At 46.8% G+C, this 27,847-nt stretch overlaps 1 protein-coding gene across 1 annotated transcript in view; it reads right to left on the bottom strand.

The window, feature by feature from the left end:
* Nucleotides 1-27,847, bottom strand: part of ADD2 (adducin 2) — a 93,709-nt gene that overhangs the window by 23,077 nt on the left and 42,785 nt on the right. The window contains exons 2-6 of the mRNA XM_054727965.1: nucleotides 16,066-16,194; nucleotides 12,056-12,242; nucleotides 10,256-10,394; nucleotides 2,835-2,986; nucleotides 2,310-2,390 (exon numbers count right to left, since the gene is read on the bottom strand). Coding sequence (XP_054583940.1) covers nucleotides 2,310-2,390; nucleotides 2,835-2,986; nucleotides 10,256-10,394; nucleotides 12,056-12,238 — 555 coding nt within the window. The 5' untranslated portion in view covers nucleotides 12,239-12,242; nucleotides 16,066-16,194. The remainder of the gene's footprint in view (nucleotides 1-2,309; nucleotides 2,391-2,834; nucleotides 2,987-10,255; nucleotides 10,395-12,055; nucleotides 12,243-16,065; nucleotides 16,195-27,847) is intronic.

The raw sequence follows: 27,847 nt of genomic DNA on the forward strand, positions 1-27,847 counted from the left end.
AGGGACAGGCTATTGACATCATTTGTTTAAGCAGAACCATCAGGAGGATGTTCAACAATCCCCTCTTGCAAAATTCTATTTAAGTGAGTTCTACAGAATGAACATGACTTCAGAGCGGCTGGCCGCTGGAAGTGGCAGCCACACTCCCATCTCAGGTACCTCCCTTCAGCTAGCTCCCCCATTTCCTCAGAGGTGTGGCCTGCTCAGAGTTCCCTCTGATCTCAATCCTTATATCCGCCTTGGATGTGTGATCTGTTGTCACTTTAAGAATCTCTATAGCCTTTCCTTGGCCAGGTGGCTCAGTTGATTGGAGCGTCATCCCATACACCAAAAGATTGTGGGTTCGATTCCCAGTCAGGGCACATACCTAGGTTGTAGCTTTGATCCCTGATTGGGGCATGTATGAGAGACAACCAATTAATGTTTTTCTCTCTCTCTAACCTCAATAAAACCATATCCTCAGGTGAGGATTTAAAAGAAAAGAATCTACAGCCTAATACAATAGCCACTATCCCATATAGTGCCTTTGTCCAAATGAGAACAGCCCCCTCTTGAGGACAGCACCGGGGGCACAGGTCTTGTGTGTGGATGGCTTTCCATTGAGCAAATTTGAAACACAAGCCCAGTGGAGCACAGGCTGGTTTTCACCCTTCCCCTCTCTCACCAGCCACGCTCTCTTGTGCAGTGCATGAGCTGTACAACCATACACAACAGCACTAAGTCTACACACTCACCCTGACCATCTCATGCCCATGACTCTCAAACCTGTGTCTCTAGGCCATAGTTCTTCTGAGCTGGGATAACCAAATGCCAACTGACTTCTTTCCTGAACATGCCACCAGCTCAAACTCAGTCCCACACCCCCAATCCAGCTGTTTGCCAGGCCCACTAAGGCTGCTGGACCAAAATTTCCTCCCTGGCTGATTGTCACAGCCCTCACTGGGGGTTGTCATGATGTCCGTTTGCCTCCACACAGTTGTCAGAGGGCAATTTATACAATGGAAACCTGATTGCATCACTCGCCTGCTGACAATGCTTGAGAGGTCCTGCATGGCCAGCAGAATAAAGCTGAAGTGCCATAAGAGGCCTGCAGTGCCATTTATCATCGGGTCCCTATCACCTTCCCTGCCTTACCTCCAGACATTAACGATGGGAGCCAGACTCAGCCACTCACCTGTCCTCCAAGTGCACTGGGATGTGGTGTGCATTTGGGCTTGGTGCATGATGCCCTCCTGCTGAGGACATGGTCCCCTCTGCCCAGTCCTTCCCTGTTGCCCTGGTCTGAATCTGCTTATCCATAGTGAGCTCCTGAGAACTCCATCATCATTTCAACCCAGAATTTCCTTTTTTTGCCACCTCTACCTCCTACAGCACCCAGTGAGCCTGGTGCCTCTTCCCGAGGCTCCCCAAGCTTCCTTCGTCTCAGGGCGCTTTTCAGTTGGAGTTTAATCACTGATTGCCTCCCCTCATCCCCTGACTCGATCGTGAATGCCTTAAAGACAGCCCGTGCTGTCCTTGTATTCACGGTCCCTGTCTGACCCTTCCATGGCCTCCTTGGGTGGCTCTGCGCAAGTCACTTACCCTCACTGGGCACCAGGGCTCTCTCCTGCCTGTAAGGTGACCTTGGCAGTCCTCGAGGCCCAGCCCTGCCCAGAAATTCTGTGACTTTGTCTGTGCTCTTTAAACTGAGACCTGGACTCAACATCGGAGTGTCTCAAGCCTGGCAGCATCTGAGTGGCATGCTCCTCCCCCAGGTGCAACAGCTGGTACATCAGCGGTCGCTCACGTATCTAAGAAACATGGGGCCTTTTTCTGCTTCTAAGACAGTCCTTTCTACTGCTTTCCCTCTCACACCCAGAAATCTTTCTTGCTTAAAACCAGCTTCTGGAAGTTTCTCCCTACCATACGTAAAGGAGCAGAACTGAAAGAGGTCCAGAAACTGTCTCTAATGGCACCAGCACTAGCCAGGTCTTACATTGCTTTGGGACAAAGCATTGGCTGCCATTCTAATGTATCTCCCATGCAGAAAGGCCTTTCCATTCACAGCCTTTGTGGTACAACCCCAGGCTCAGAGGACAAGGCCAATCTCTTCCTCCTACTGCACTTGCTGCCTGCACCTCACATTTGGTCTCGTGGTGGCATCATGCTCTGGGCACTCCATTTGTTTTGGTGCCCATGTGTCTTCTTGTCCCACCAGATTGTAAGCTCAACAAGGGACAGGACAGCAGTGGATAATGTGGAGATGACCTATCACTGTAGGAGCGGTCATTTCAATAGGAATGAGCAGTGAGACGCTGGACTGTACTCACCAGGCTGGATGCTGTGACTTCACTGCAGGAAACTCCCTTAGGGCTAATGAGGAAGTGGTCCTGCTCCTTGCTGACTCTCATCTGGAGGAAAGACACGTGTTCTCAGCGGCAACAAGGGAGCGGGTCATTTCCAATGACATTCTGCTTGGATCCCCTCTTTCCCTGAATCTGCTATACCCAAATCTTCCTCTCAAGAATCTTTATCTCCCCACCCCCCACCTCGAGTCAGGAGAGAACTTGGTCTTTATTTGGAACTAAAGAAATGGAGCTACAAGAAGAATCCCTTGATGATTAAGGGTAGCCCTAGAAATAGGATCCAGGAGTTCCCAGCTCCTCATCCAGAGACATGTCCATTGGCCAGGTTATTTCAGGTGACCACAGTGGTTAGAACCCTTGGAAGGGCTCAGCATTTTGGCCAAAGGCCACCAGCAATGCCATGTCCATGCCAACAGTCAGGAGTTCTCCCTTTGGATTTTGTGGGGGCCACACACAGTGCCCCACCCCACTCTAAGACGTTCTCCTCACCGTGACGTAGGTGTCGCTCAGCTGGGCCCAGCCATAGAGGTCCAGAAGTCGGTAGACACTGCTGATCTTGCACCGCATGAGCCGCTCCCCCTTGGCCAGGTTCAAGGAGTCGGCTGTGTGGAGGTCATTGATGGGCGTCATCATGGAGAAGTCTGCACGGGGAGAGGGTGGGGACACTGTAGCTCTCAGGGTCCGGGGCGCCCATCTGCCCCTCCTTCCTAGCCCTAGTCCTTTCCAAATTTTCACTGGCACCCCAACTGCACAAGATACTTCAACAGGCAGGGAATTCAACATTCTTTCACCTTTACCCAGGTGAGAAAATCCAAAAGTCCTCTGCTTACTTGGGTAAGAATGGTATTGCTTAAGGTCACAGAATGAAGGGTTCTCAGAAAGCCAAGCTTACCATAAATCCTAAAGATGGGCATTAAATAAAAGCAAGAATAAGTTTCAGAGTTCAAATACGGGTATATTTCATTAGTTAGTTTTCATGAAGAAGTTACTAATCATTAGACTTGCTATTATTATACTATTTTAATTATACTATGCAATATAACTTTTTCTCTGATTTGGAAACACGGCAAATTGAACACCAAAGTCATCCAGGAAGTACATTCCTCAACTTATTCTAACAAGTCACAACATTCCGGAAGTCAGTGTGGCTGTGTTTGGCTGAAGGGCTTCAGGCCTTAGCAGGCCTCATCTGCTCCCCTCTGGATGTGTCTTTTGGTTCTTTATGGTTTCTCTTTGGGAATTTGGGGGGTTGTGAAAAGGACTTGGAAATGGACCTAGAGGGTCTGATAGTCTTGTCCTCAAGGCACCCAAAGGGTCTAGGAGTTGACGTCCAGCCTGTCTCATTAACCATGATGACTGCTGCCTACAGACCTCAAGAAGGCAAAAGAGAGTGTCTGAGCCCCAGCATTCTGATTTGTCAGTGTCCAGGAACCAATAAGAGAATCAATAGGAAAGTGTTCTGACTTAAAATGACATCTGGCTGGGAGCCTCCTGATGCTGCCTCTCCCAGCATCCCTTAAAAAGTTTAATGGATTAACATGTTCTTTGGGAACTTCCACCATCTCTATAAGCCTCGCTACTCCACAGTGTGATCTATGTCTTGGACAAATCTGCCATTAGTTGAAATAATGAGATGGTGTGTGAAGATGAGGGTGGACTGGGTGCTGTTGGCCCAACATAAAGCAAGCACGGCAAGCCTCGAACATCCATGTCAGAAAAATGCACCCAAAAGGGTGGTACACACCCAGGGCATGTGCCCAGTAGCTGACAGGGACAGAAATGGTCCAAAGATCCAGTTCAACAGGCAAGAAGAACAATAAAAAAAGAACTCCCAAGTCAACTATTTCTAATTCAAATGGACCAGCCTGGGATCCCTTCCTCCTCTCCGTGCATCACCCTGACAAGAAATTGCCTAATTGCTTCACCCAGGCAGCAAGAAGGGAGGCATATCGAAAATATAAGGCCCCCAGACAAAGCCAGGCGGGTGGGGGTGGGGCCCCTATTTTGGGGAGGGTCTTCAGATCCAGGGTTCTTTGGATCCTTCTCTTACAAATAACGATTGAGTCCCACTGATGCTCAAGAGGCCAGAATGGGTTTTAACACACCCTATCGCATCCTCCACATCCTGTATCAGAGGCTCCCCCCAACACCCGTCTGTGAAGATTATTCTACCCACAGTGTTGAGGGCAGGAGAAGGGAATAGAAGGCTCCACAGGAGTCTCCATCCTCTGCTTCCAGGGTCTTAATAAAAAGAATGCTTATTCTGACTAGCTTCACAAAAGTTAGGGTGGCTGCGCACCAGGTTATGACTCAGATCTAGTGAAGCCATTTATTCAAATTACTTAAGAAAACGTAGAAAAAGATGCAAAACCCACCAAACCTCCTGAAAGCTAAGACTAAAAGACATACTATTGCATTAAAAAAGAAAGAAAAAGAAAGGAAGGAGGGAAAGGAAGGAAGGAAAGAAGGAAGGAAGGAAGGAAGGAAGGAAGGAAGGAAGGAAGGAAGGAAGGAAGGAAGAAAAGAACTTCTAAGGCAAATGGAGTGGGACAAAGAACCACCTCTCTGAGCTTGAACTCGTGACTGCGATTTCCCTTCTCTGCATTCCCTGACTCAGACACCTGGATGCACACAATTCAAATTTCCTGTCATCCAACTGTCTTCCTGACAGACAAGAAGAATGCTGGTCAGCCCAGTTTCTCTTTCAAATGGAAGAGTATAAGGACAGAGACATGAAAATGATGAGAGAAAATATGATGGATATGGTAGACAAAAACCAGAGAGCTAGCATATAGATAATCAGTACTAATTTAATAGAAAAAACTTCTGGACTGGAAAACAACATATGTATATACATTATAAAGATTTACTGTATTTGGGAAGGGGGTGGAGTCAATAAAAAGAAGCATAGCCCTGGCCAGTTTGGTTCAGTGGTTAGAGCATTGGCCCATGGACCAAAGGATCTTGGGTTCCATTCCCAGTCCAGGGCACATACCTCAGTTGCAGGCTCCCCAGCCCCAGTAGGGGTATGTGTGGGAGGCAACCAATTAATGTGTTTCTCTCACATTGATGTTTCTCTCTCTTTCTCCCCCTCCTCCCTCCCTTCCACTCCCTCCAGAAATCAATGGAAAAAATATCCTCCAGTGAGGACTAAGAAAAAGAAGAAGAAGAAGCCTACAATTATATGCTTCCTGACAACATTTCTGGAATACCAAGAGAAGGGGAAAATCCACAAACATCTAGAAAAAAAATTTCTGGTTGCCTACAAAAGAACAAAAAATAGGTTGTTTCAGATTCCTCTACTATAGCAATAGATGCCAGAAGACAATGCTATAGGAGTTTTACAAAAAACAAACACTAAAATAAAGTAACATAAAACTGGTTAAAATAAAAGAATCATTAGAAGTATGTCAGGCCAATATAAACAAGAATTAAAGAGAGGTCATATTATTATCAAAGTAGAAGTCAAGGGAAAACAATATTCTTTTGGACAGAGGGCTATTTTGTAGGTCATTTTACATAGAATAAAGGTTTAATCCAAAATGATGCTATAGCTATAAAGAACACTTGTGCCTTCAATAAGATTTCATCAAGATGTCCAAAGCAAAAGCTATCAGAAAAACAAATAGCAATGAACAAAATTCAAATACAGTGGAAGGCAACACAACTCTCATTTATTACAAAACCAAAATAATAAATGAAGATATAGACTAAATACTATGCCCTAGAGATAGAGTCTATACTCATATATCATTTTTTAAAAATATTTTTATTGACTTTTTACAGAAAGGAAGGGAGAAGGTAGAGAGTTAGAAACATCGATGAGAGAAACATTGATCAGCTGCCTCCTGCACGCCCCCTACTGGGGATCAAGCCTGCAACCAAGGTACATGCCTTCGACCAGAATCGAACCCGGGACCTTTCAGTCCACAGCCCAATGCTCTATTCACTGAGCCAAACCGGTCAGGGCCCACATATCATTTTTAAATGATATTATTAGGCCACAAAGAAAATCTCAATAAATCCCCAACACAGACATTAAATAGGCCACATTTTCTAAACATAATGCAATAAAACTAGACATTATCAACAAATCTTTAAAAGAATGCAAATTCAACCATCTGAAAATGAGAAAATACATTCCCAGAGAGCTCTTTGAATAAAAATAAAATTATAATAGTAATCTCCTACCTAGAAATTAGCAATAAAGGAAATACAATGTGCCAAAATTCATGGGATAAGACCAAACTTATACTCAGAGAAAAAGAATTCATAGCCTTAAATATCTTTATTATTGGATTAAATATGAAAATAAATCATCCATTTTATTCTTCTCTAGAAAAAATATAATCAACAAAATAAACTAAAATAAAATTATGGAAAAGAATTACTGAATATAAAAACAAAAGCAATAAACTGGGAACAAGAAAATCAGTAGAACCAATATGAAATCCAAGAATTGGCTTATGTGAGAAGATCTATGAATAAACCAATATCTGCATTGGCCAATAAAGAGAAAGTATTAATACACAGCACCAGGAATGAGAATGGGAGTCATCTCATTCACAGCAGAAAGTTTAAATGATAAAAATAATGTTGTAAATCACGCTAATAATTTTGAAAAGCTCCACAAAATGGATTATTTTATACAGAATATAGGACCAAAATTTACTCAAGAACTAAGCAAATAGATTTTTTTAAAAACCACAGATGAAACAGAAATAAAAAGTTTATAAAAATATTTCAGATTAGATGGCTTTCCAAGAGAATAATAACTATTCAAAAAATGAGACTTCCTATCTCCATTAGGTCAAAGAAAATAAAGATTGCCCAAAAAGTGAACTGCTGACTAATCTCATGTATGAATATGGATGCAAAAATCCTTGATAAAAGTCCAACGAATCAAATCCAGAAGAGTCTTTTTAAAAGAATATATCAAGACCAGGTATGATTTATTTTAGGAATGAAAAAGGAGTTCAATATACAGAAATCTATTAATATAATTCATCTCATCAATAGTTCAAGGAAAGGAAAATCAATAAATGCTCACAATGTATAAAATTCTACATCCATTGCTGAGAAAAACCCGATCAAACCAGAATAAAAATATATTTCCTGAACATAATAAAGAACAACCATCTCAAGCTCTTGTGGTAAAAGAATTTCCACTAAAGTCTGAAACAAGACCAGAATGATTACTCTCTAACCTATTACTGAACATCTTCTGAGAGCTCTAACAGATGCAATGAAAAAACTGGAAATATAAACCAAAGAGTAGATGTTGGAATGAATGATGCAAAATGACCATTAGTTGCAAATTATGTGATTTATATATATATAAAACCCAAAAATTGAATGAGATGATACTAAAATTTAAGAATTTGATAAGGGGCTAGTTTAAAATATATATATATATCCAATGATTCCCCTGAATACAGCAAAAAACAGAAAGAAAATTAAATGGAGGATCTTTTGAAATAACAAAGTTACATAAAATTGTCAGGATAAACTTAACAAAAAATTAATAGCAACTATATGAAAATAATTCCTAAACGTTTTTGATGCACATTAAAGAAAAAGTAAATAGATAGAAGGCATATATCATCTATGAAAAAATTTAAAATTCATTCATGCAAATATTTTATGGGTTTTTAAAATTGATTTTAGAGAGAGAGGAAAGGAGAGAGAGAGAGAGATAGAAACATCGATGAGAGAGAAACATCGATTGGCTGCCTCCTGCATGCTCCCTACTAGGGATAGAGCCCGAAACCTGGGCATGTTCCCTGACTGGGAATCAAACCGGTGACCTCTTGATGCATAGGTCAATGCTTAACCAGTGAGCAACACTGGCTGAGCCATGCAAATATTTTTTAAGCACCTACTATGTTCAGAAATGTACCTAAGTCCAGGACACTATGTTCTAGGACATATCAGGGAATAAGACATACAAATACTAGTCCTTTTCCCCCTGTGGAGCTTACATTCTAATATAAAATTATAAATTTGAAATTTCTCCACCAATTTAATCTATCCATTTAAAGTAATTCAATCAACATCCCAAGAGAAAATTTTGAGGTGAAGGGGAGACTTGACAAATACTTCTAAAGTTATATTAAAGAATCAACTGATACAAATAGTTGAAAAAAATTGGCAAATGAGTAATTAAGGGTATTTTACTAAATGATAAACCATAGGAAGGTGTTCTAAGAATGCAATCAAAAGTGGAAAACTAATGAAAATAACAATGGATTCAACTATGTGGAAATTAAAGTGCTCAACAAGACAAAAACATCTTAAACAAAATTAAAAGGCAAGCAAGACACTGGAAAAAATCTGCAATGTGTTTGACAGATAATAGAGAAACAGTTTTACTTTATAAAGATTTGAAAATCTGTAAGAAAAGAATACATGAGTAGTAAAATTGGCAAAGGATGTGACAATTAATTTACTACAAAAGGAAAATCATGTTCAATAAGTGTATGAAAATACATCCAACTTCGTTAGTAATTGCACATTAAAACACAAATAAAAGATTTTTTCATCATCTGTCTAATCATGAGGATGAAACAAATGGTAATACATATTGTGGATCAGAGTGGAGTAAATGGGCACTCTAGTGCATGGCTGCGGGGAATGTAAATTGGTTCCATCTTTCTCCAGGGTAATTTGGCATTATGCATTAAAGTCTATAAAACATGCATATACTTCAATCTAGCAATTCAACTCCTAGTGCTTTATCTTAAGAAAAGAATCATAGATGTAATCAGATTTATTTACAAGGTTGTATATTGCATTGTTGCTCATAATAGCAAAAAGTTGGAAACAACCTAAACATTCAAAAAATGGGAAACTGACTAAACTATGTCATATTTAGCCACACCATAAAATAGCATTCATCTACTCAAAATTATATTATAGAACCATAATTTATTATGTGAAAATTAGTCAAGGCATGTTAAGGCTATTAAATGTGTATGGTTAATGTGATTCCATTTTTGTTTGCATATTCTATATATGTTAAGAGAAAAGGCTGAAAGGATATATATAGATATATATATATAAAATAGTAGTTTCCTGGTTGTAAAAACACAGGACAGCAATTCCTCTTCCTTAAATATTTTCCACCATAATCCTGTATTCATCTTGTTGAGGGGAAGTATTTTTTGATGTTTGTTTCTTAAAGGTTATAGGCAGAGTTTCAGAGCCCAGGAAGATGGATTCATGCCCAGCCCTGGCTGCTGCTGGCCCTGATCTATCGAGTCAGGTTGGCCTTTCCCTTAGGGCCTGGAGGCACTGTGTTCAATGGCCTCCTCCCATCCCCCTACTCCATCTCCAAGGGAGTGGCTCCATGGGATTAGGGAAGAGCAGCCTGAGTCAGGGGATGCTGCTAGCATAGAAAGATTTTTCTTTGGTCCTGTACGCAGAGCTAAAGTTCTCAGGGAGCAGAATCCTCGCTCTCCACTCTCCACTCCTGGGCCTTCAAGCAGAGGCCATGTAAGGCACCCTGAATTGCAAAGCTCTTCCCTTCATGCTAATCCACTGATGAGGTGCGGGGGGGGGGAGGCCCCTATATAGGCTGCCTTGCCTCTCAGAGAAGAGACATCGTATTATCACATCCCCTCCACACAGAAGAACTAGAACCAGGTTCTTCCTTGAGTCACTACAACCCCGCCCCCTCCTATTTCTGGGTATCAGGGATAATTCTCTTGTGGGTCTTTAAATCGCAGCAGCATCAGAAGCAGAGCCAGGTACCTCTCTGGGGGCTGCTCAGCTCCCCCAGGTCTACTAATACAACTGCAGCACTCACCCTGTAGCCTGGCAACCAAGCTGCTTCTTGCTGCTCCTTTCTATGTTCCCCATCCCACTTCCCCAACCCGCTGCTCCTGGCAGCTCCCCTGCTCCCCACATACTCATGGAAGATGTTGGGAAGACTGCGTGGGAGGTGCTGGCCATGAAGTCCGCGATCTGCCGCAGGGCCCAGATGTTGGAGGAATTGTTCCCCTTCTTCATCTGCTCCTGGATGAGGCCTTCCAGCTCCTCCCTGAAAGACTAAAAGCAGGCCCAGAGGCGCTGGTCCCCCCAGTGCATCTCAGGCAGGAGACCAAGGGACCTTCTTCCAAGTGCCCACCCCACCCAGGTCAGCAAGGCCAGGGCCACACTTGGGATTCCTGGGCCCCAGAAGACATTGGACAATTTCACTGGGATTTAGGATCCTCCCAAACGGCTCTTGGGGGAGCAACAAGGAGATGCTGAGAATGGATCCTGCTCACTTTGACCTGTGGGCAGTACTCCGGATTCCAGGTAACTTCCTGTGTCTAAGCGATAGTCAAGGTCGGCAGGACTTCAATTTAGTAACTGAGACATTTTAAAAAGCAGAACCGAATGAGAAAGCATGCCCATCTTCCATTAGCGGTGCCTATGGATTTTTTGAGCCTCTCGGTTTCAGAAGGATTTGATGACTTCTGAGTTCTCCACTTCCCCACTACAGTACTCTAAGCCTGGCTTTTCAGAACCCTCAGGCTATGAACAAAGCATGTCTGTCCACCAGGTGGCAGCAGGGAACACTCGTGTTGGTGAATCTATAAAAGGAGAGAAGCAGCCCGAGCTCCTCCCATCCCCATCTCCTGCCTGAGAATAGAGTCCCATCCTGTCAGGCTGGAAACCTGCCCCTTCTCCTCCCACACCCGCCACCCCTCCTAGTCACACTCTGGGGTTTTTCCACCAGGTTCTCCCTTGAGTCACTACAACCCCCCCTCCTCTGCTTTTAGCACCTGCCATATTCCTTCAGGCTCCCCAACACAGTGTCACCTGTCACCAAGATGGCAGGCCCATCCCTCGGTGCTCCTCTGTGAGGCCTGAGCATTCACTGTGTGCTCTCAGCAGGGTCACACGTGGCCCATGTAACGCCCTGGCTCCCCAAAGCAGTGGGGGCTAAAGCAGAGCCCATCCTGGCAAGCACCTGGAGATACCAGCTCCATCCCTGAGCTTCCCAGCCCTTGGGATCATGCACTGTTTTCTGAGGACCCCTCAGCTCGACCGCCCTCAGACTCCCATGCTCTTCCTCCCCCCTCCCCCCCCCGGTCCAAGAGCGTGTGCCCCCCGCCCCCACCGTCCACTTCAGTGGTCCATTAGGCCCACATTATGTCCTTGCCTCAAGGATGAGCTGAGTCCATGCCAGGCAGACACCAGCTGACCTCCTCTGGAGCTTTGGTGGGATGATCCTGACTTGCGCTCCCTTCCGGGTCCCCTGTCCCATAATCCCCTGAATTCTCCATTCCCCCCCACCTCCTGGTCCTTCCCCCGGCTCTCTTCACCCCTGCCCCAGGCATGTCAGCCTTATTGCCCCAACAGTGAGTCCTTTCCTGTGTTCAGGAAGGGGAGTCCCAAGCCTTCCACGCGGCGCCCTCTGCTGGCCCCCAGTTTACGCACATTTGTTCATTGTTCACAGCTTTTGGTGAGGAAGGAAGACTGGACACTGAGGCTCAGAAGGGGCACTGCAAACTGAGGTGGGGCTCTTGTCTCTCAGGCCCACCGAACCAAGCCACCTTCCCATAAACCAGGTTGTGCCACCCACCAGTGACCAGAAGAGAATCAAACACCCTCGTCTAGCTCAGCTTGAACTTGCTAGGACCCTGAGCGAGTGCAAGAGGAATTCTCCAGCGCAAGCCCCTCGCACCTCCGCAGGGCGGCCTGGGTCAGACCCCACTCACCGGGCTCTGCAGGATCATGGTCACGCGCTTCTTCTGCTCCATCAGGTTGAAGTCCTGCCGCAGGCCGGCCGCGCGGTTGCGAAGGCGCAGGTACTCGGGGTCGTCCTCAGAGAAGCGGTCAAAGTAGTGCTGCCCCTGCGGGGGCGGCGGGGAGGCGGCCTCGGGGACGGGCTCCTCGCTCATGGTCCTGTGGGTTCACAATCCGCCCCTGGAACCCTGCGGAGAAGGGAAGAGGGGCGGACAGGTTGGAGCTCCCAGTCGGGGTACCCGTGTCCTAAAGCAGAATTCACAGTTGGGATACCAGCTATTCCCAGGAGGCTGTAGGCGGGGCCGCGGGTTAGAGGGCGGGGCACACCGACCAGGGCCGGTCCTTAGGGGGCGCTACTGCATCACTGGACGAAGTGAAAACAAGGCCCCCGCCCAGGGGTCCACCACCCCTCCCTGACTAACCCGCCAGCCTGGCATGGCCACCCTCCGGTGGCAGTAGGCAGTCCCCCCAGTGCCGGCGAGGGTTTCTGTGATGCCCACTTTACACGGAGTAAAGCTATTCACAGGGAATTCGTACTTCATCTAAAATGTCCAAGCCCCTAAGACGCCTCCTAAAAAATGTTGGCGGGAAATTCACTAAAGAAAACTGAAAAGAGAGGAGGAACGTGGAAAGGTGGGAATGCTTTTCTGCACAACTTTGACTTGCCCTGGCCTCCCTAAAGGATGGAGGATGCAGGGTTCCTGGAGCAAGAGGCCTTCTTCCTGCATCTAACCTCCACCCCCCCTACCCCCAGTGCCTCTCCCTCAAGCCAAATGCCTGAAGAGAAACATCTGCAAAGAACACAGGTGACCTACTGACAGTTGCCTTGTGGGTTCAAGCCAATCCCAGGTGGTGGGGTGAGTTAAGAATGTTTCACCTTAGTCTCATCCCTGGAACTTGGGGCATAAGAGGAGACTGCAAGGTCAAACATAATGGCAACGCATCAGAGCCATGCAGACAGGCAGTCACCACCCAATTCTTCTGGGCAGAGGGCGCTTCAGACCAAAATTCTTCCAGAGGCATCGCCCACGGCACCCCACCCCCTCTAATACTCCTTGGCCCTTTCACAGCCTCAGATCCTTTTTTTTTTTTAAATATTTTATTGATTTTTTACAGAGAGGAAGAGAGAAGGATGGAGAGTTAGAAACATCGATGAGAGAGAAACATCGATCAGCTGCCTCTTGCACACACCCCACTGGGGATGTGCCCGCAACCAAGGTACATGCCCTTGACCGGAATCGAACCTGGGACCCTTGAGTCCGCAGGCCGACGCTCTATCCATTAAGCCAAACCGGTTTCGGCATCAGATCCTTTTCAACAATAGCAACAAGCAACTCCCCGACTGGTAGGTGCATTGGATGTGAACCTAGAGACCCCTGGGCTCCTTATGACTGCAGGTCCCACCAGCTGCAGAACCGCCTGAACTCGGCTTCTCTGGGACTAGGATTTGGACCAGCACAGACTAGTCCGGAGCCTTCCTGGCCTGGGTCCTTTCCATCCTGGCAGGGAAGGCTGATTCTCTCGGCTCCCCTTTGGAGTGGCTGCAGTTCCCAGGAATGGGTCTGCGAGGCTCTGAAGTAGCTCTCCACTCCCTGAAGCACCAAGAACAATGGCCCGCACCACCCTGCCCCCAGGCCTGCCTTCCCCTCGCAGAGCTCAGCCCAGCGGGTGCTCTGGTGGGTGTGGGGTAGGAAATGGAAGCGCGGGCTCTCACCATGACAACAGGGGCCTGCTCAAACCCTTTGACTTTGGGAACCGGAGGTGTCCTTTTTTGCTCCTCCCTTCCCTCCCCTTCCCACAATGCCTCCTTGGGGATCAGAGTTGTGTGCCGAGTGGCTTAGTGGTTAAAAGCCTGGACTCTGGAGTTCAGATTCCAGCTATGCCAGTTATCAGCTGTGTGATCTTGGGCAAATTGCCTAACCCCGTGGCCGGCAAACCGCGGCTCGAGAGCCACATGCGGCTCTTTGGCCCCTTGAGTGTGTCTCTTCCACAAAATACCACGGCCTGGGAGAGTCTATTTTGAAGAAGTGGCGTTAGAAGAAGCTTAAGTTTAAAAAATTTGGCTCTCAAAAGAAATTTCAATCGTTGTACTGTTGATATTTGGCTCTGCTGACTCATGAGTTTGCCGACCACTGGCCTAACCTCCTTGTGCTTGTTATCCCATAGATAAAACGGGGATTGCAACTACTTAGCTACCCCTTTATGTTGTGTGAGGATTGGATTAGTTAATGTATATGAAACACATACTTGAAATAGTGTCTGGTGCACAGCAAGTGGTATCAAGCATTCATTTAGAGGCTACATCACATCATAGCATTAAGAACTCGGGCAATGAGAGGCTATAATTCGAGTGTAAACAGGTGCACACTAAATAACTGTAATTACATGTTTTAGTCCAAAAATAATTCAATCTTGAGCTATCTGAACAAAAAGAAGAGCACACAGAAAAGCCTGGTGAGGATGCCTCGTTCTCTGACCAGACAGGGGGTCATGTCCACCTGGAGATCACAGGGAAGAGTGAGCAGGATGCTGAAGATCGGAGGAGCCAGCATTTGTTGTACAGGCGGGACAACGTAAAGGGTATGTCTGGTGTTTGCCCCAGTTTCTGGGACAGAGCTCCAAAAACCCCTGGGACTTCTGAAATGTCCGAAGACATTGGGAACGTCTTCTGTTATTCATAATGAGCCCCTTTCGCCAAACCTGAGTTTATGCTCATGAGGTGACTTACAGTGGGCCCTTAGTTTCAAGGGAGGGACTGGCCACTAGGAAAAAACCAAACCCTTAATTGGAGTGTTGCAACTTCAGCCCCAACCACACGGGGGGGGGGGGGGGGGGGGGGGGGGGCTGGAGGTTGAGTTCAATCAAGTGGCAAATGATTTATACCATTATGCCTTGTAAAGCCCCCTTCCCCAATATTGACCCGGCCCCCCATTAAAAATCTCTGGGCACAGGCTTCCTGGTTGGTGAGCACATGGCTGGGCTGGGCTGGTGAGACACTGGATTCCACAAGGAGAGGGTACGAGGCTCTGCACCACATCGCCAAGCCCCAGAGCCTGCCCGATGCCTCGCTTCCATTCGCTGTTCCTGAGTTGGGTCCCTTATACTAAAACTGTCATCAGAATCACAGTGCTTTCGGTGAATTCTGTAATTGTTCTACTGAGTTCTAGAAACCAAAGGGGAGATATGGACACTCCCAAATTTACATCCTAGTCCGTCAGAAGTGTGGGTGGCCTCTGAAGCAGGGGCCATCTCGTGGGCAACCTTGCCCTTCAGCTTGTGGCAGTTACCTTGTAGTGTCAGAACTGAGTGGCTCTGTAGGATGCCCAGTGAGTGTCAGAGAACTGGTGTCAAAACGGCACCAGGCCCCTTCTAGCCATGATTTATTTTCATTCCCAGAACCACTCTATGAGACAGACGTTATTGTCCCAGTTTCAACGGTAAAGAAACTGAATCAGAGAGGTTAACTAACTTGCCCAAGATCACAGAGATAACAGTGGAGCCCGGGTTTCAACCAGGCCTGCCTCTGGCTCCAGATCCGCACTCCTCCGCTCCAATGGTCCCAGGCACCTGTTGGGCTGCCAAGTGGAAGAGATGTAGGCTGATTCCTTGGAGCCTCAGGAGCCAGAACCAGAAAAGCCAGTGGTTGCTGCAGGCAGGCAGGTTCTAGCTGAGGGCGCGAGGGAGCACTTCCCACCAGCAGGAGTTGCTCAGTGACGGGATGATGGGATAGGCTGCCTTCTCGCAGGGGAGCTCTCTCCTTGCATCGGGGTGACTCTGGAAGCTGTAGAGGGGCTTCTGCCCTGGCTGGAGGGTTGGCCTAGTGACCTCTAAGGCCCGTCAGATTCCATGGCAGCTCTTGAGTGAGCAGGATTGGGGGAGTTCACGCAAGGACCTGAGTGTCTGGAAGCTCAGGCTGGTCAGATAGCCCCCAGCTAAAAGTGTGTCCCGCCCTCATCACCACCAAAAGCCACCGACTAATTACCCACTAATTACCGGGAGGCGGGACCAGCCTTGGCCCAGGCTGCGTCTTCTCAGCGGTCAGCCTGTGCACCCTGCTCCGCTCTCAGCGACGCCGTCCACATCTACAGGACTTCAGACGTCTGGGTGGAAACTGAAACACACAGAGGTGACACAGATGACTCTTGTGCCTGATTTCGCAGCACCATTAGCTGTGGGTTTATTTTAAGGACTGCTGGGAAATTCCTTAAAATGAACTTGAAATGGATTTTTATTTTAAAAGCAAATTATGTCCATAAAAAGCTAATGAAAGCTTCATTGTCCTTATAACTGAGGTCAAAATTCCTTTGAGACAGAGGAAATGAAAAATCCCTTTGCTGAGGGTCAAGCAGGGAGGCCCAGTGGAGGGCGTGGAAGGTGAGCCCAAGAGACAGAAGAAACCTGAAGAATATCACACCCCAGGCAAGCGGGAGGGGTTTGGTGTTGCCCAGGCCAGGAACGGGTGGATTCAAGGCAAACCAAGGGCCCCCAGCTAACACCGGGGGAACAGGTTCTGAAGAACTACTGAAGGAGGAATGTAAAGTTGTTAATATCTTATAAACAAGGGCGACTTACTACTCCAAAAATCCTGGGAATCAAGGTCTTCAAACAGTTAATCACAGAAAGAATATTTTTAAGGCAAGTGACAGTTGTCCATTTTCACTTGTTGTTCAGACGCATAGATGCTTGTCTTATCCCTGACCTCACTCTCACCCCACCATGACCCTGCCTGTCCTGCCTCAGTGGCCAGATCAGCTCCATCCCTGACCTGGTGCTGCCCAGAGCAGAGCACCTGGAAAGACTTGTCTCACCAATGAGGGGCAAGGAGAATTCATCTTGGTAGGTATGTTGTGCCTGAGGGAGTCCAGGACACCGGGGCATCCAGGGCTCAGCATTTCTGTACCTAGAGCCCAGTCCTGATGCTTGGGCCTCTAGTTAGGGACTCTAGATAGAGACCTCCAAAAGCTATTCCCTATGCTCTGCATGTCAGTGGCCAGAAGACCTTCCATTGGTTTTATTTTTAGTTAGAACAGGGTCACGGCCACGGCTTAATGCTGCTTCTGTTCAATGCCCACCAACGTGGGAGCCCTCCCTTCCAGGCTGGCTGGCTCCAGGGTGGGGTTGCTGACATACCTCTGGATGCTATTCTTTGGATGGGTGGCCATTGATAGGAACAATCCTGCAGCCAGGTAAGTTGTCTTACCTGAAGCACAGCTTCCTCCCCTTCCCCAGGTAGCCCTTTCCACAGAAGTGTGAGGTTGTCCCTTAACCTGCTAAGGTTTTACTTTTTAGAGTCTGAGCTATTTCTTATGTCCACTGAAAGAATTAATCCTCTGCCCCCAGAAGTGATTTGTACCATTCATGTAAGAAGACAGACATCTGACCCTCAGATAAGTACACAAAAGTTCCCACCCCAATCTCCCCAGTGTTGAAGTTCCACTATTAGAGCTTCATTCCTTGGTTGATGGGTTGTCCCCTGATGAAAATGCAAACAGCCCTGAGAGTTATTATAGGCAAATGTGTTATTTGTAAAACACTCTCCAGTGGTACCCAAACTGTCAAATCTCTGATCTCAGGGTCAGGCTGAGCAGTGGCAGGACAGGCACTGGATCAGCAAGTCTTAATAGGGAAAAGGGAAGAGAAAGAGCGTGATGCCAGGGCCGCTCAGGAGGGTCCAGCATCTCGAGCAGGGCTGTTATCCTAAGTGAGCCTCTGGGGACTCTGGCCTGCCAACCCTCAAGGCCAGCATCGCCACCCATTTAGCCTTTGGTTTCCCCAGCACGTGCTTCCCGAGCCTAGCTTGCCCCAGCTTCCAGCCACCCAGGCCATGTGGGCAGAGCTGAGAAGCAAGGGGAGGGCACCCCATACAGTGAGAACAGCAGCATCTACTCCCAGGGCGCCTGACCCCTCCTGGAAGGCAAGCCCCTGCGCTGCCTGCTCTCAGTGTGCAGTCCAGCTGGGCTGGAGATGGAAGAGTTAGGACATGGGATTCCAATTCTAAGTGGCTGTCCACTAGACTGTAAACCTGGACAAGTCACAGGTGCTTAGGGGCTTGTGCCCACCTGGATGTCCCACTGCTACCTTGAAATTGACCTGTGGCCAACCCTGCACCAGCCAGCCCTTTGGATGGGTGGCCACTGACCCTCCTTCACCCAGATGGACAATCCTGCAGCCTCCCTTCCCAGCCAGCCCCTCCTCTCTGCCCCTCACCCAGCTAGCCACCCACCAAGGGTCCCTGAAGGCAGCCTTTGACTCTTCCCTCTTCTCACCCTGCGCACACCCACTGTCACTAAGTTCTCTGGTTTTATGTCCTAAATATCTCCCCATCCAGAGCACCACATCCTGAACCAAGCCCACATCCCTCCATCCTTTCGTGGTCTCTACCCAGTCTTTCCTCTCTCGTACCCCCATCCAATTGGTAGCCAGAGTCGCTGCTCTAAATGTGCAAAGATGGCCCATGCCTGTCACTGCCCTACTAAATACTCATCAGGGGCCCCCATCACCTAGGGCAGTGTTCCTTTACCTTTTCACTTTTTCAAACCAAACACATGGTCCATGTTAAAAATTCTACACCTCTCCTCCCACCCCCACCCCCAATTCTGACAGTGGGACTAGGGGGCTGTGGCTCTTGCTCTGGCCACTCCCTTCCTCTTGAGAACCGCCACACTGTAGAATGAGGTCTAAGCTCTTAGCTGGCACACCAAGCTCCGTGGGCCTCTCAGTGCCCGCCCCCACCCTCCCAGCCTGTCACTGGTTCTCCAGGGCTATTCCCAGGACCTGGAAGGCACCAGGCTGGTTTCCACCTTGTGGGTGGTCCATGCTGATCTCCACCTGGAGCCCTCTCCTCTTTGCCTCTCCCTTCAGCTCGAATTGTTCTCTCCCAGAGTCTTCCCCCCCCCCCCCCCTGCCCCTTAGGCTCTCAGGTCACCGACACTCCCTCTTCATTCCACCTATAGTCCAATAGTAACAACCTACTACCAGGAGTTCCTAGTGGGCAAGGCCTGTGCCTTCAGCATTTCTCTATTCCCCGTGTTGCCATAGGACCTGGTGCCAGGTCAGTCCCAAATAAATGTAAGTTGAACTAAAACTCAACTAATAGTGAGTTGGGAGAAGTTAGGCTGGTTCAGCAAAGCAGCACAGCCAGGCCCTGGGGTATCAGAGGTGAGCAAGGCCCAAGGGGGGCTCATAGCAGCCCCTTTCAGGGTAAGGTGCTGAGAGTTAGTGGAGGCTGCACAGCAGGTGCCCTAGTGCCTAAATCAGCTCCTCCAAAACAAAACATTCTTTTCTTATATAACCCATTCTTCTTGCCTATTTTGAAGCAAAATTCCAGCAATTGATTACAACGCTCAAACTACCACATCTAACTGCACAGTATAACATTGATTATGGGGAGACAAGAGAAGATAATATTATATACCAACATCATGCGCCACAACCCCCTTGACTCTACCCGGTTCAGCCCTGCCCTTTATCTGTCTTTTGCTCAGGGGAGCCCTGGAGCTTCCTCTCGGCCTCTCAGTTTGCTTCCTCACACTCTTGACCCTACTCGGCAAGGACTCTGTTTGGGATTCGCCGTCCTCAGAGAGCAGCTGGGGATTGCAAATCATGAAAGACGTCCCTGTCACAGGTCATTTTCTTCCCTGTCCCTCTGAAGACCAGGTATATGGAATCACTGGAGTATGACAGTGCATTTCTATAGGTCATTCCTTGTAGCTATAAAAGAAACAGAAGGTCTAGGAGGGGAATAACAGATGCCCAAGTTGCCTGACTTTTTGTTAAAATCCGTTTAAGCTTGTGAGCACCAAGGAAAGGCGGGTGCCTGTCTCCTGCCACATCAGCCAGAGGTGTCCGGGCAGAAGCAGACAGGCTATCACCCAGCAGCCTGAGTCCCATGTGGAAATATGCGCCAAGTTGTCATTTCCCAGCTGCTCCCACCACTGCCCTGGGCATCCACCCCTGTGGTGGTGCCAGCCTCTGAAGGCCCTAGTCCCCAGTCCCCTTGTCAGCTCCAGACAAGGGCAGCACAGAATTTGCTCCAAGCTTTTCTCTGGAAGTCAGAGCCCAGACTCACCGATCCCTGAATGACACTTCCAAACCTGAGGGAGGAGCTGGTCTCAGCCTTGCTGCTGCGACCTTGCAGCATAAATGAAGACTGTTGAATAAAGGACTGGACCACACCCTGCCTGCTCTGTTCAGATAAAGAGAAAGCTCGAACCTCTGGGTGGTGGGATTATGGGTGAAGCTTATCATCAGCTTCTTCACACCCTTCTGGCTTTTTCAAAGTTCTACAGTAGGTATTAACTGCTGTAACCATGTAGGACAGAACTAGTTTGAAAGAAGAAAGGGAGAAGGAGAGAGATGGTCAAGCCTCCCTCTGCCCATCTCTGGAAACGCCCTTGGCTGGAAGAATCCTTTAACCCCCTGACTGCTGCAAGCCCAAGAAGCACTCATTTCTGAGCATCTCAGATGCACACTTTCCTATCGAAGGCCAGTGAATGTTGATAGCCTTCTAGCAAAAAAACCCAAACCTAATGGTTGGTAGGCAATTTTTCCCCATTCTTCTGTTCTCCAGGAATTGTAGGCCCAGCATTCCTTCTCACCACTTGGAAGCAGCTCCTTCCCTCTCGCCGGCCAAGTACAATCATCTGCTGAATATCTACTGGTGCCCAGGAGTAAGAACTGGAGTTGAGCACGAGAAAGAAGATTGCCAAAAGAAAGGAGATTTGGCCTCTGCCTGCTAGAGGCCCACAATCTGTTAAGGTGAAAAATATATATATTTCCAACAAGCATTGAATACATTCATTTCAGAAGACCTCTCACATTCATTTTCAAATATATATATATATATATATATATATATATAATCTGTTAAGTTCAACACAATATAGGAAACTGAAAATAAATGAAACTGCTCAATGTTTTTTAGAACAGGAGACCAGAAACCTTGAGTCCACATTTATGAGGGCCACAGTCCTGAGTTAGACTCTTAATGAAGATATTATTTAATCAATGAAATGTAGGCTGCTAAACCCAAATAGGTGTTGGTGCTGAGCTGGGCCCTTCCCATCCGTGCTGCAGGGAAGGGCCCATCATCCTGGTTTTCAGGGGAGGAAAGTGAGGCTCCAGGAAATGGGGTGGTTTGATCAGGGCCACAGAACTAGTGAAGGGCAGGGTCTGGTGTGATCCCACCTGGTTCCAGAACCTGTTTTCTCTTTTTATGTCACCACACTTTCCTCTCCTCATCCAAATGAAGGTGAGCAGATGGAAATCATGGAGGATTTCCATGGAAGGCAGATGGGAGGTGGCGAATGGAAATCAGTAAATGGCCAGAGCCCAAGGCCCAGGCACCGTAGTCCTAGATAAAGCTCCAAGGATTTAGCCAGCTCCTTAAACAAGAATTCTGGTTCCTATTTCTGGCACAGGGACATGAAAGGATGTAATTCACAATATCTGCTCTCAAAAGGCCCACGATGGAGTTGGGGCAGGAGGAGCTCATAGAGAGATCATTGCAATACTGGGGCGGGGGGTGGAGGGGGAGGGGAGAGAGACAGTGCTTCAGTAGAGGCTCATGAATGGTGGGTTCCATGGAGCTCTCAATCTTAGGCTCCAGCATTAAGCTTCAACCCACTGGTCAGATACTTCTGCCACCAATCATAAAACCATGCGGACTTTGTGCTTTCAATGAAGGGGAAAGAAAGAGGGATTCAGGAAGCCCTGGTGATGTAGAGACAGTGCTGAGCTAGCAGGATGGCCAGGCTCAGCCATCAAATACTCAGTCCCTTCAGTGAAAAGGTCAGCCAAACTCGCACACAATGTGGGTAAAAGCTCATCAAAAAGGCTGTCTAATTGAACTGACATGTTCTCTGATCCACTGCTCCACACCTCAGGCTGTCCTAGAATCTAGCTGGTCACAGATGCTTTTAAGGGTTATCTTACCAGTATCTACCTTTTTCCTTCAGGCACACTATACCTACAGCCAATGGAGCTACATTTTGGAAAGTTTCACCTTGCTCAAGTTCAAACATAAAACAGTTGATTCTGCTTTTGGGCCTAAACTGTGAGCATATGTCATCACAGTATAATCCACTGAATCATGTGGCAGAACTACCCTTGTCCCCATCCCCATCCCTAGCCAACAAAGTCAGGAAACAGCTATTGGATGACATGGACTTATATGTCTAATAGGATAAGCCACATCCTAGGCCATAGAGGTAGAAATAAATGCTCTTTTAGCACCTTAAGGTTAAAGTTGTTTTGTTGTTTTTGTTTTGTTGGGAGATTTTTCTCACTAAATGGGAATACAAGAAAATTGGAAGAACATCTTGCATCTAGGACTGGTGAGGGATCCGAGGCCATCCCTCCCCTCTCCAGATTGAGAAAACTAAAAATTTACAACTCCAATGAGCCCTGGAACTTGCTGACTTGGGGGAGAGAAGGAAGGCAAGTCAGTAGGCGCAGGAAGGAGGGAAGGTGGGAACTGGGGAAAATATGTTAAAGGGCAATGACGTCTAAAGGCTCACATGGGAACTCTCCTGGCCTCTGGAACACCTATGTGGAGACACCCCAAAAGCCTGACAAGTGAGGCTCAGACTGTCACAGAGTGTCAGGAACAAGATGGGAAAGATAGGAAGCATGTTGTTATACTTTCCACTCCTCTCTGTGATCCTATGATGTTGTCTGGCTTGGGTTTCATCATGAAGATATTAAGGAAAGAACTATTTCAACCTCTCTGTATCCGTATGCGTGTTTGCATATCCATGTGTCAGGAACAATGCCATGTGTTCACCAAACCCACTTCCTGTTCTTCCTGGGCACCCACATTTCCCAGCCCCGCTTCCATCTGGATAGGGCCACGTGGAATGTAAGCCAATGAAATGTAAGCAGAAGTGATGTGTGTCACTTGTAGCCGAGGTAATTGACAGCAGAGGTGCTTTCTCCACACTTCCTCCTTTTGTGCCTCCCTGCTGGATACAGAGGATTCAGTGGAAACACGGGGACTCTTGGGTTGATGCACCAAATGGAAGGAGCTGGGTGTGGCCGAAGGCAGCCCACTGATGGGAGATTCTGAAGTTGTTACAGCAGGTAGCCTGTCCTGAAAACACATTCACACTTTTTCTTTAGCTCAAGATAGTCTGCTAGTAACTCTATGGCTGTTTTTACATTTCACTTATTCCAGAGTCTCCTTCAGGATCACCAATTTATCCACATGTTGAATCTCTGTTCTCTACTATTTTCATTTTTTCCTCTCATTAAAAAAATATACTTAACATACCATATTATATTGGTTTCTGGTCCTCTCATTAGTTTTATTATTGACATGTTCCTTGCATTCTGACAGTTGGTCAATGTTATTTTCAACTTCACTCATTTTAATTCGGCAAAATAACGTGGATTTTAATTATAATATTGAACATTTTATCTCTTGCATACTTTCCTTATTGTATCTCCATTTCCACCTCAGACCTTTTCATCTTAGTCCATTTTTTCCTATGTCTACCCTCCTATTTCTTAGAAGCCATGTATTAAGGATACCAAATAGTTTTAACTTTATTAAGGATACCAAATAGTTTTTTGACATTTTTTTCTTCTGGTTCCTAAAGCAGATTATTATAAGAGGTAAGTGCTTCTGCCCTAACCGGTTTGGCTCAGTGGATAGAGCGTCGGCCTGCGGACTGAAGGGTCCCAGGTTCGATTCCGGTCAAGGGCTTGTACCTTGGTTGCGGGCACATCCCCAGTAGTGGCTGTGCAGGAGGCAGCTGATTGATGTTTCTCTTTCATCGATGTTTCTAATTCTCTATCCCTCTCCCTTCCTCTCTGTAAAGAATCAATAAAATATATTTAAAAAAAAAAAAAAGGTAAGTGCTTCTTTTGAGTCTTTCAGATCATTTATCTTTCCATCAAGTGTCTTTTCTCAAGACAGTTCTAATTGCTTTTCTTTTCCTTTATTCTTAAATTAGATGAAATCAAGTCCCCTAAAATACAACCTGCAGGGAAGATAGCTTCTAGCGAAAGGTGATCAGGATACACATGACTTCTGGAAATCAAATGTCGTCCACACACAATGAATGGTGACTTTTAATACCTCCGGGCAATGTGTGCCCTAGGCTGACCATAGCAATTACCTCAATAATCAGTCCACTTAAGATCAGAGATTTAAAAGGACAGCTATCCTGGAAACCAGCTGGATTTCACATCCAGGTTATAAAGTGGGTGTTCCTTTTACAGAAAACTGAATGAAGTTCAATCAAACTCATTTCAAGGTAATGGGGAAATTGGTCTAGTAACATCAAGGATATAAATACTTATGTGAACCCTCATATATTAAAATATGACCCTCTGCTTAATAACTTCCTGAGATTCCATAAAACTCCATTTAGAAATGAGAGAATAAAAGTAACCATCATGGTAACAATTTTGAGGGCTATCAGTTAGCCTTGTTTCAGGCATCTTCTGCTTGAAGAAATCACATGGGAGGCTAGTCACACAGGGGAGCAAAGGTCTCAGAGGTGAATTCAGAGAGATGTCAGCCCAGGTATTGAGTTGATAGTGAGGGGCAAAATGAAAGTAAACATTGGCATCACTGTATTTCTTCAAATCTAAGATGTACTGATTGATTGATACATCATTATTTTAAACTAGAAGCCCAGTGCATGAATTCGTGCACTAGTGGGGTCCCTTGGCCTGGCTGCGGGATTCGGCCAAAACCGGCTCTCTGACATTCCCCGAGAGAGGTCCCAGATTGCAAGAGGGCACAGGCCAGGCCGAGGGACCCCACTGGTGCACGATCCGGGCCAGGGAGGGACCGTGGGAAGGCTCCTGGACATGTCTGGCCCATCTCACTCAGTCTGGATCAGCCAGCCCCCAGCAGCAAGCTAACCTACAGGTCAGAGCGTTTGCCCCCTGGTGGTCAGTGCACGTCATAGTGAGCAGTTGAGCAGTCTTAGCATATCATTAGCATATTACGCTTTGATTGGTTAAATGGCCGACTGGTCAACTGGACACTTAGCATATTAGGCTTTTATTATATAGGATATTACTAATGTGGCCCAAAAACAGGGGGATTCTATGGAAAGTAATGTGACAGGGGGATATGATCATAAATTCCTAACTTGACAGGTCATGGTGGGTGGTCATGCCCCAGGACGATACCTTCTTTAGTGAAAGGTTTTAAGTCAGCCCTGCCCATTATTCTTGCACACCTGGGTTAACACATCTTTGAAATATCAGAAGCAATCCCCTTTAAGGGGTATTAGCCCTCAAGAGATCACATAATCTTAACATCCTGTAATCCTTGCTTTCTCCAATCTTCCGTGCATCTCCTCCTTAATTTCAAATGCACAAAAGAAGCTGTAAAACTTATTCTCCAGAGCATTTGAGATCTTGTTCCCTAGCACCTGTCGTCAGTTTGGCTCAACTAAACTTATAAAAATTCTCTACAGGTTTGGATGTTTTTCACATTGACACTAAGAAAGGAAAACTACTGCCAAGTATAATTATAAGTCATCATTAATTGGAAGACATATCCCATTTTCAGAGATGTTGACATGTTTGGGGGTGGGGGGGGGGGGGATGTGTGCCTTAGAATGAATGAAGTATGGGAACCCAACTTAGAAGTGAGTGTCACCAACTTTGGGACTTGCTTTCACAGGGTAGGGAGGGTGCAGGTCATCCACTGAGTCAGAACGCCGAGGGATGAGACAGGAGAAACAGGCCATGGGCTTTAGGAGGGTCTCTTGACACCCTGGCTCAGGGCTTATCAGCAGACAAGCTTTGCTGGCTGACAGTCCTGCTTCTTCTAGGTACAGTGTCCTGAGATCTATGAAGCAAGGCAGACTGATGTGCCCAACTTCCAGAGGGTTTCACTCAGGAGCACAACCTCCTAAGGCAGTGGTCGGCAAACTCATTAGTCAACTGAGCCAAATATCAACAGTACAACGACTGAAATTTCTTTTGAGAGCCAAATTTTTTAAACTTAAACTTCTTCTAACGCCATTTCTTCAAAATAGACTCACCCAGGCCGTGGTATTTTGTGGAAGAGCCACACTCAAGAGGCCAAAGAGCCGCATGTGGCTCGCGAGCCACAGTTTGCCGACCACAGTCCTAAGGCAAGAGCAGACTAGGATAAAAGACAACACGCTGAGATGAAAATGGAGAAGGATCCACTACCTGCTTTCTGATTCGCTAAGCTGATGAAAACCATGACAAGAAGTATTCTCCAAGACTAGCACATAGTAAGTGCCTAACAAATGCTAGTTCCCATCCCTTACACCCTCCTTCCAAGTACCCTCCCATATTTGCCATTTGGATCTGCCCTGCATTTTTCCAATGTCAGGAGTAGAGAGATTTGAGGCAAGCAAAGGGAAAATTAAGAACTATCGTGGAGGGCAGGGCTGGCGGAGGTGAATAACTCAGTAGGAGTCCAAAGCTATCTCATTACAGTAAGGGCCCAGGGAATTAGCTCCCCCATAGAACACTGTGTCTAAGAATCCAGGCTCTGGAGACCAGTAAGGGCCCAGGATGGAATTCCAGCTCTGCATATTTCTAGCTGTGTGACATTGTGCAAGTTATTTAATTTCTCTAGACCTCAGTTTCTTCATCTGTACAATGGAGACAGAAAGAGTCCTTCCTCCAAGGATTATGAGGTAATATACAAAGGCACAGGCCTGATAAATAATGAGGGCTCAATAAATGTTAGTTGCTATTATTAAATCATTCTTCATGTAGTCTGTTGACATTGTAACAATTGCATTTTACAAATCACAGTCTGGATTCCATCTGACCAGCAAGTATACAGCTGGGCTGGCTGCCTCATCAAATGTTCTCAAGGGGATGCCAATGAATCTGTAAATCTGACTTTAATAAAATTAGGCCGGTTATGTTTGCTGCTAACTTTCTGTATTAAAGACACAGGTAGATTTTTGGCTGATATGCAGTTTTAAATGGTGGGTTCCTTTTTTTTTTTTTTTTTCATCTGAGCAGGGAATCTGGAGCTTCCAGTGCTGGTCACAGCGCTAATTGCATCTCTAGTGAAAATGCCTGGACTGGGCTGCAGGCTCTTCCAGCTAATTCCCTGACCCCCTTGACCTGGTCATTTATTGTGGGAACAAAAGGTTGTGCCCAGCCAGCTGACACGTTGGTGCCTTGGGAAGGGCTTCTGGCTCTTCTTGGCGGTCAAGCTTGCAACTTAAGAGACGGTGTGAGATTCTCAATCTGGGAAAGAGGAAGGTGGCAAAGGACTGCAAACCAAAATCACGAATCAAGGGGAGATCCCACTCCGCACCACTCAAAACAAGGGCACTGAAAGCAAATTGAATGAGGTTTTGTGTACTGGTTAGTAACTATGTGGAATGGGTTAGCCCAGTGGTCGGCAAACCGCGGCTCGCGAGCCACATGTGGCTCTTTGGCCCCTTGAGTGTTCTAACGCCACTTCTTCAAAATACACTCGCCCAGGCCGAAAACCGACTTCTGCGCATGGGCCACGAAGTTTCAATCGCACTGTACGTGCGTGCCCACACATGGTATTTTGTGGAAGAGCCACACTCAAGGGGCCAAAGAGCCGCATGTGGCTCGCGAGGCACGGTTTGCCGACCACTGGGTTAGCCCAAGGCATGGTACAAACTGAAAGTGTATAAACCATACCACACATCCATCTAAAGAGCTCCTTTGACAATAACCCCCCCACAAAGCAAGTAGCCATGACAGTGTTAAATGAAAAAGGATTGGGGATAAAACAAGTAACCGCTGGGGGGAGGGGGGGTACCCCAACC

This window comes from Eptesicus fuscus, chromosome 16, assembly GCF_027574615.1.
Source record: "Eptesicus fuscus isolate TK198812 chromosome 16, DD_ASM_mEF_20220401, whole genome shotgun sequence".
Classification (NCBI taxonomy): domain Eukaryota; kingdom Metazoa; phylum Chordata; class Mammalia; order Chiroptera; family Vespertilionidae; genus Eptesicus; species Eptesicus fuscus.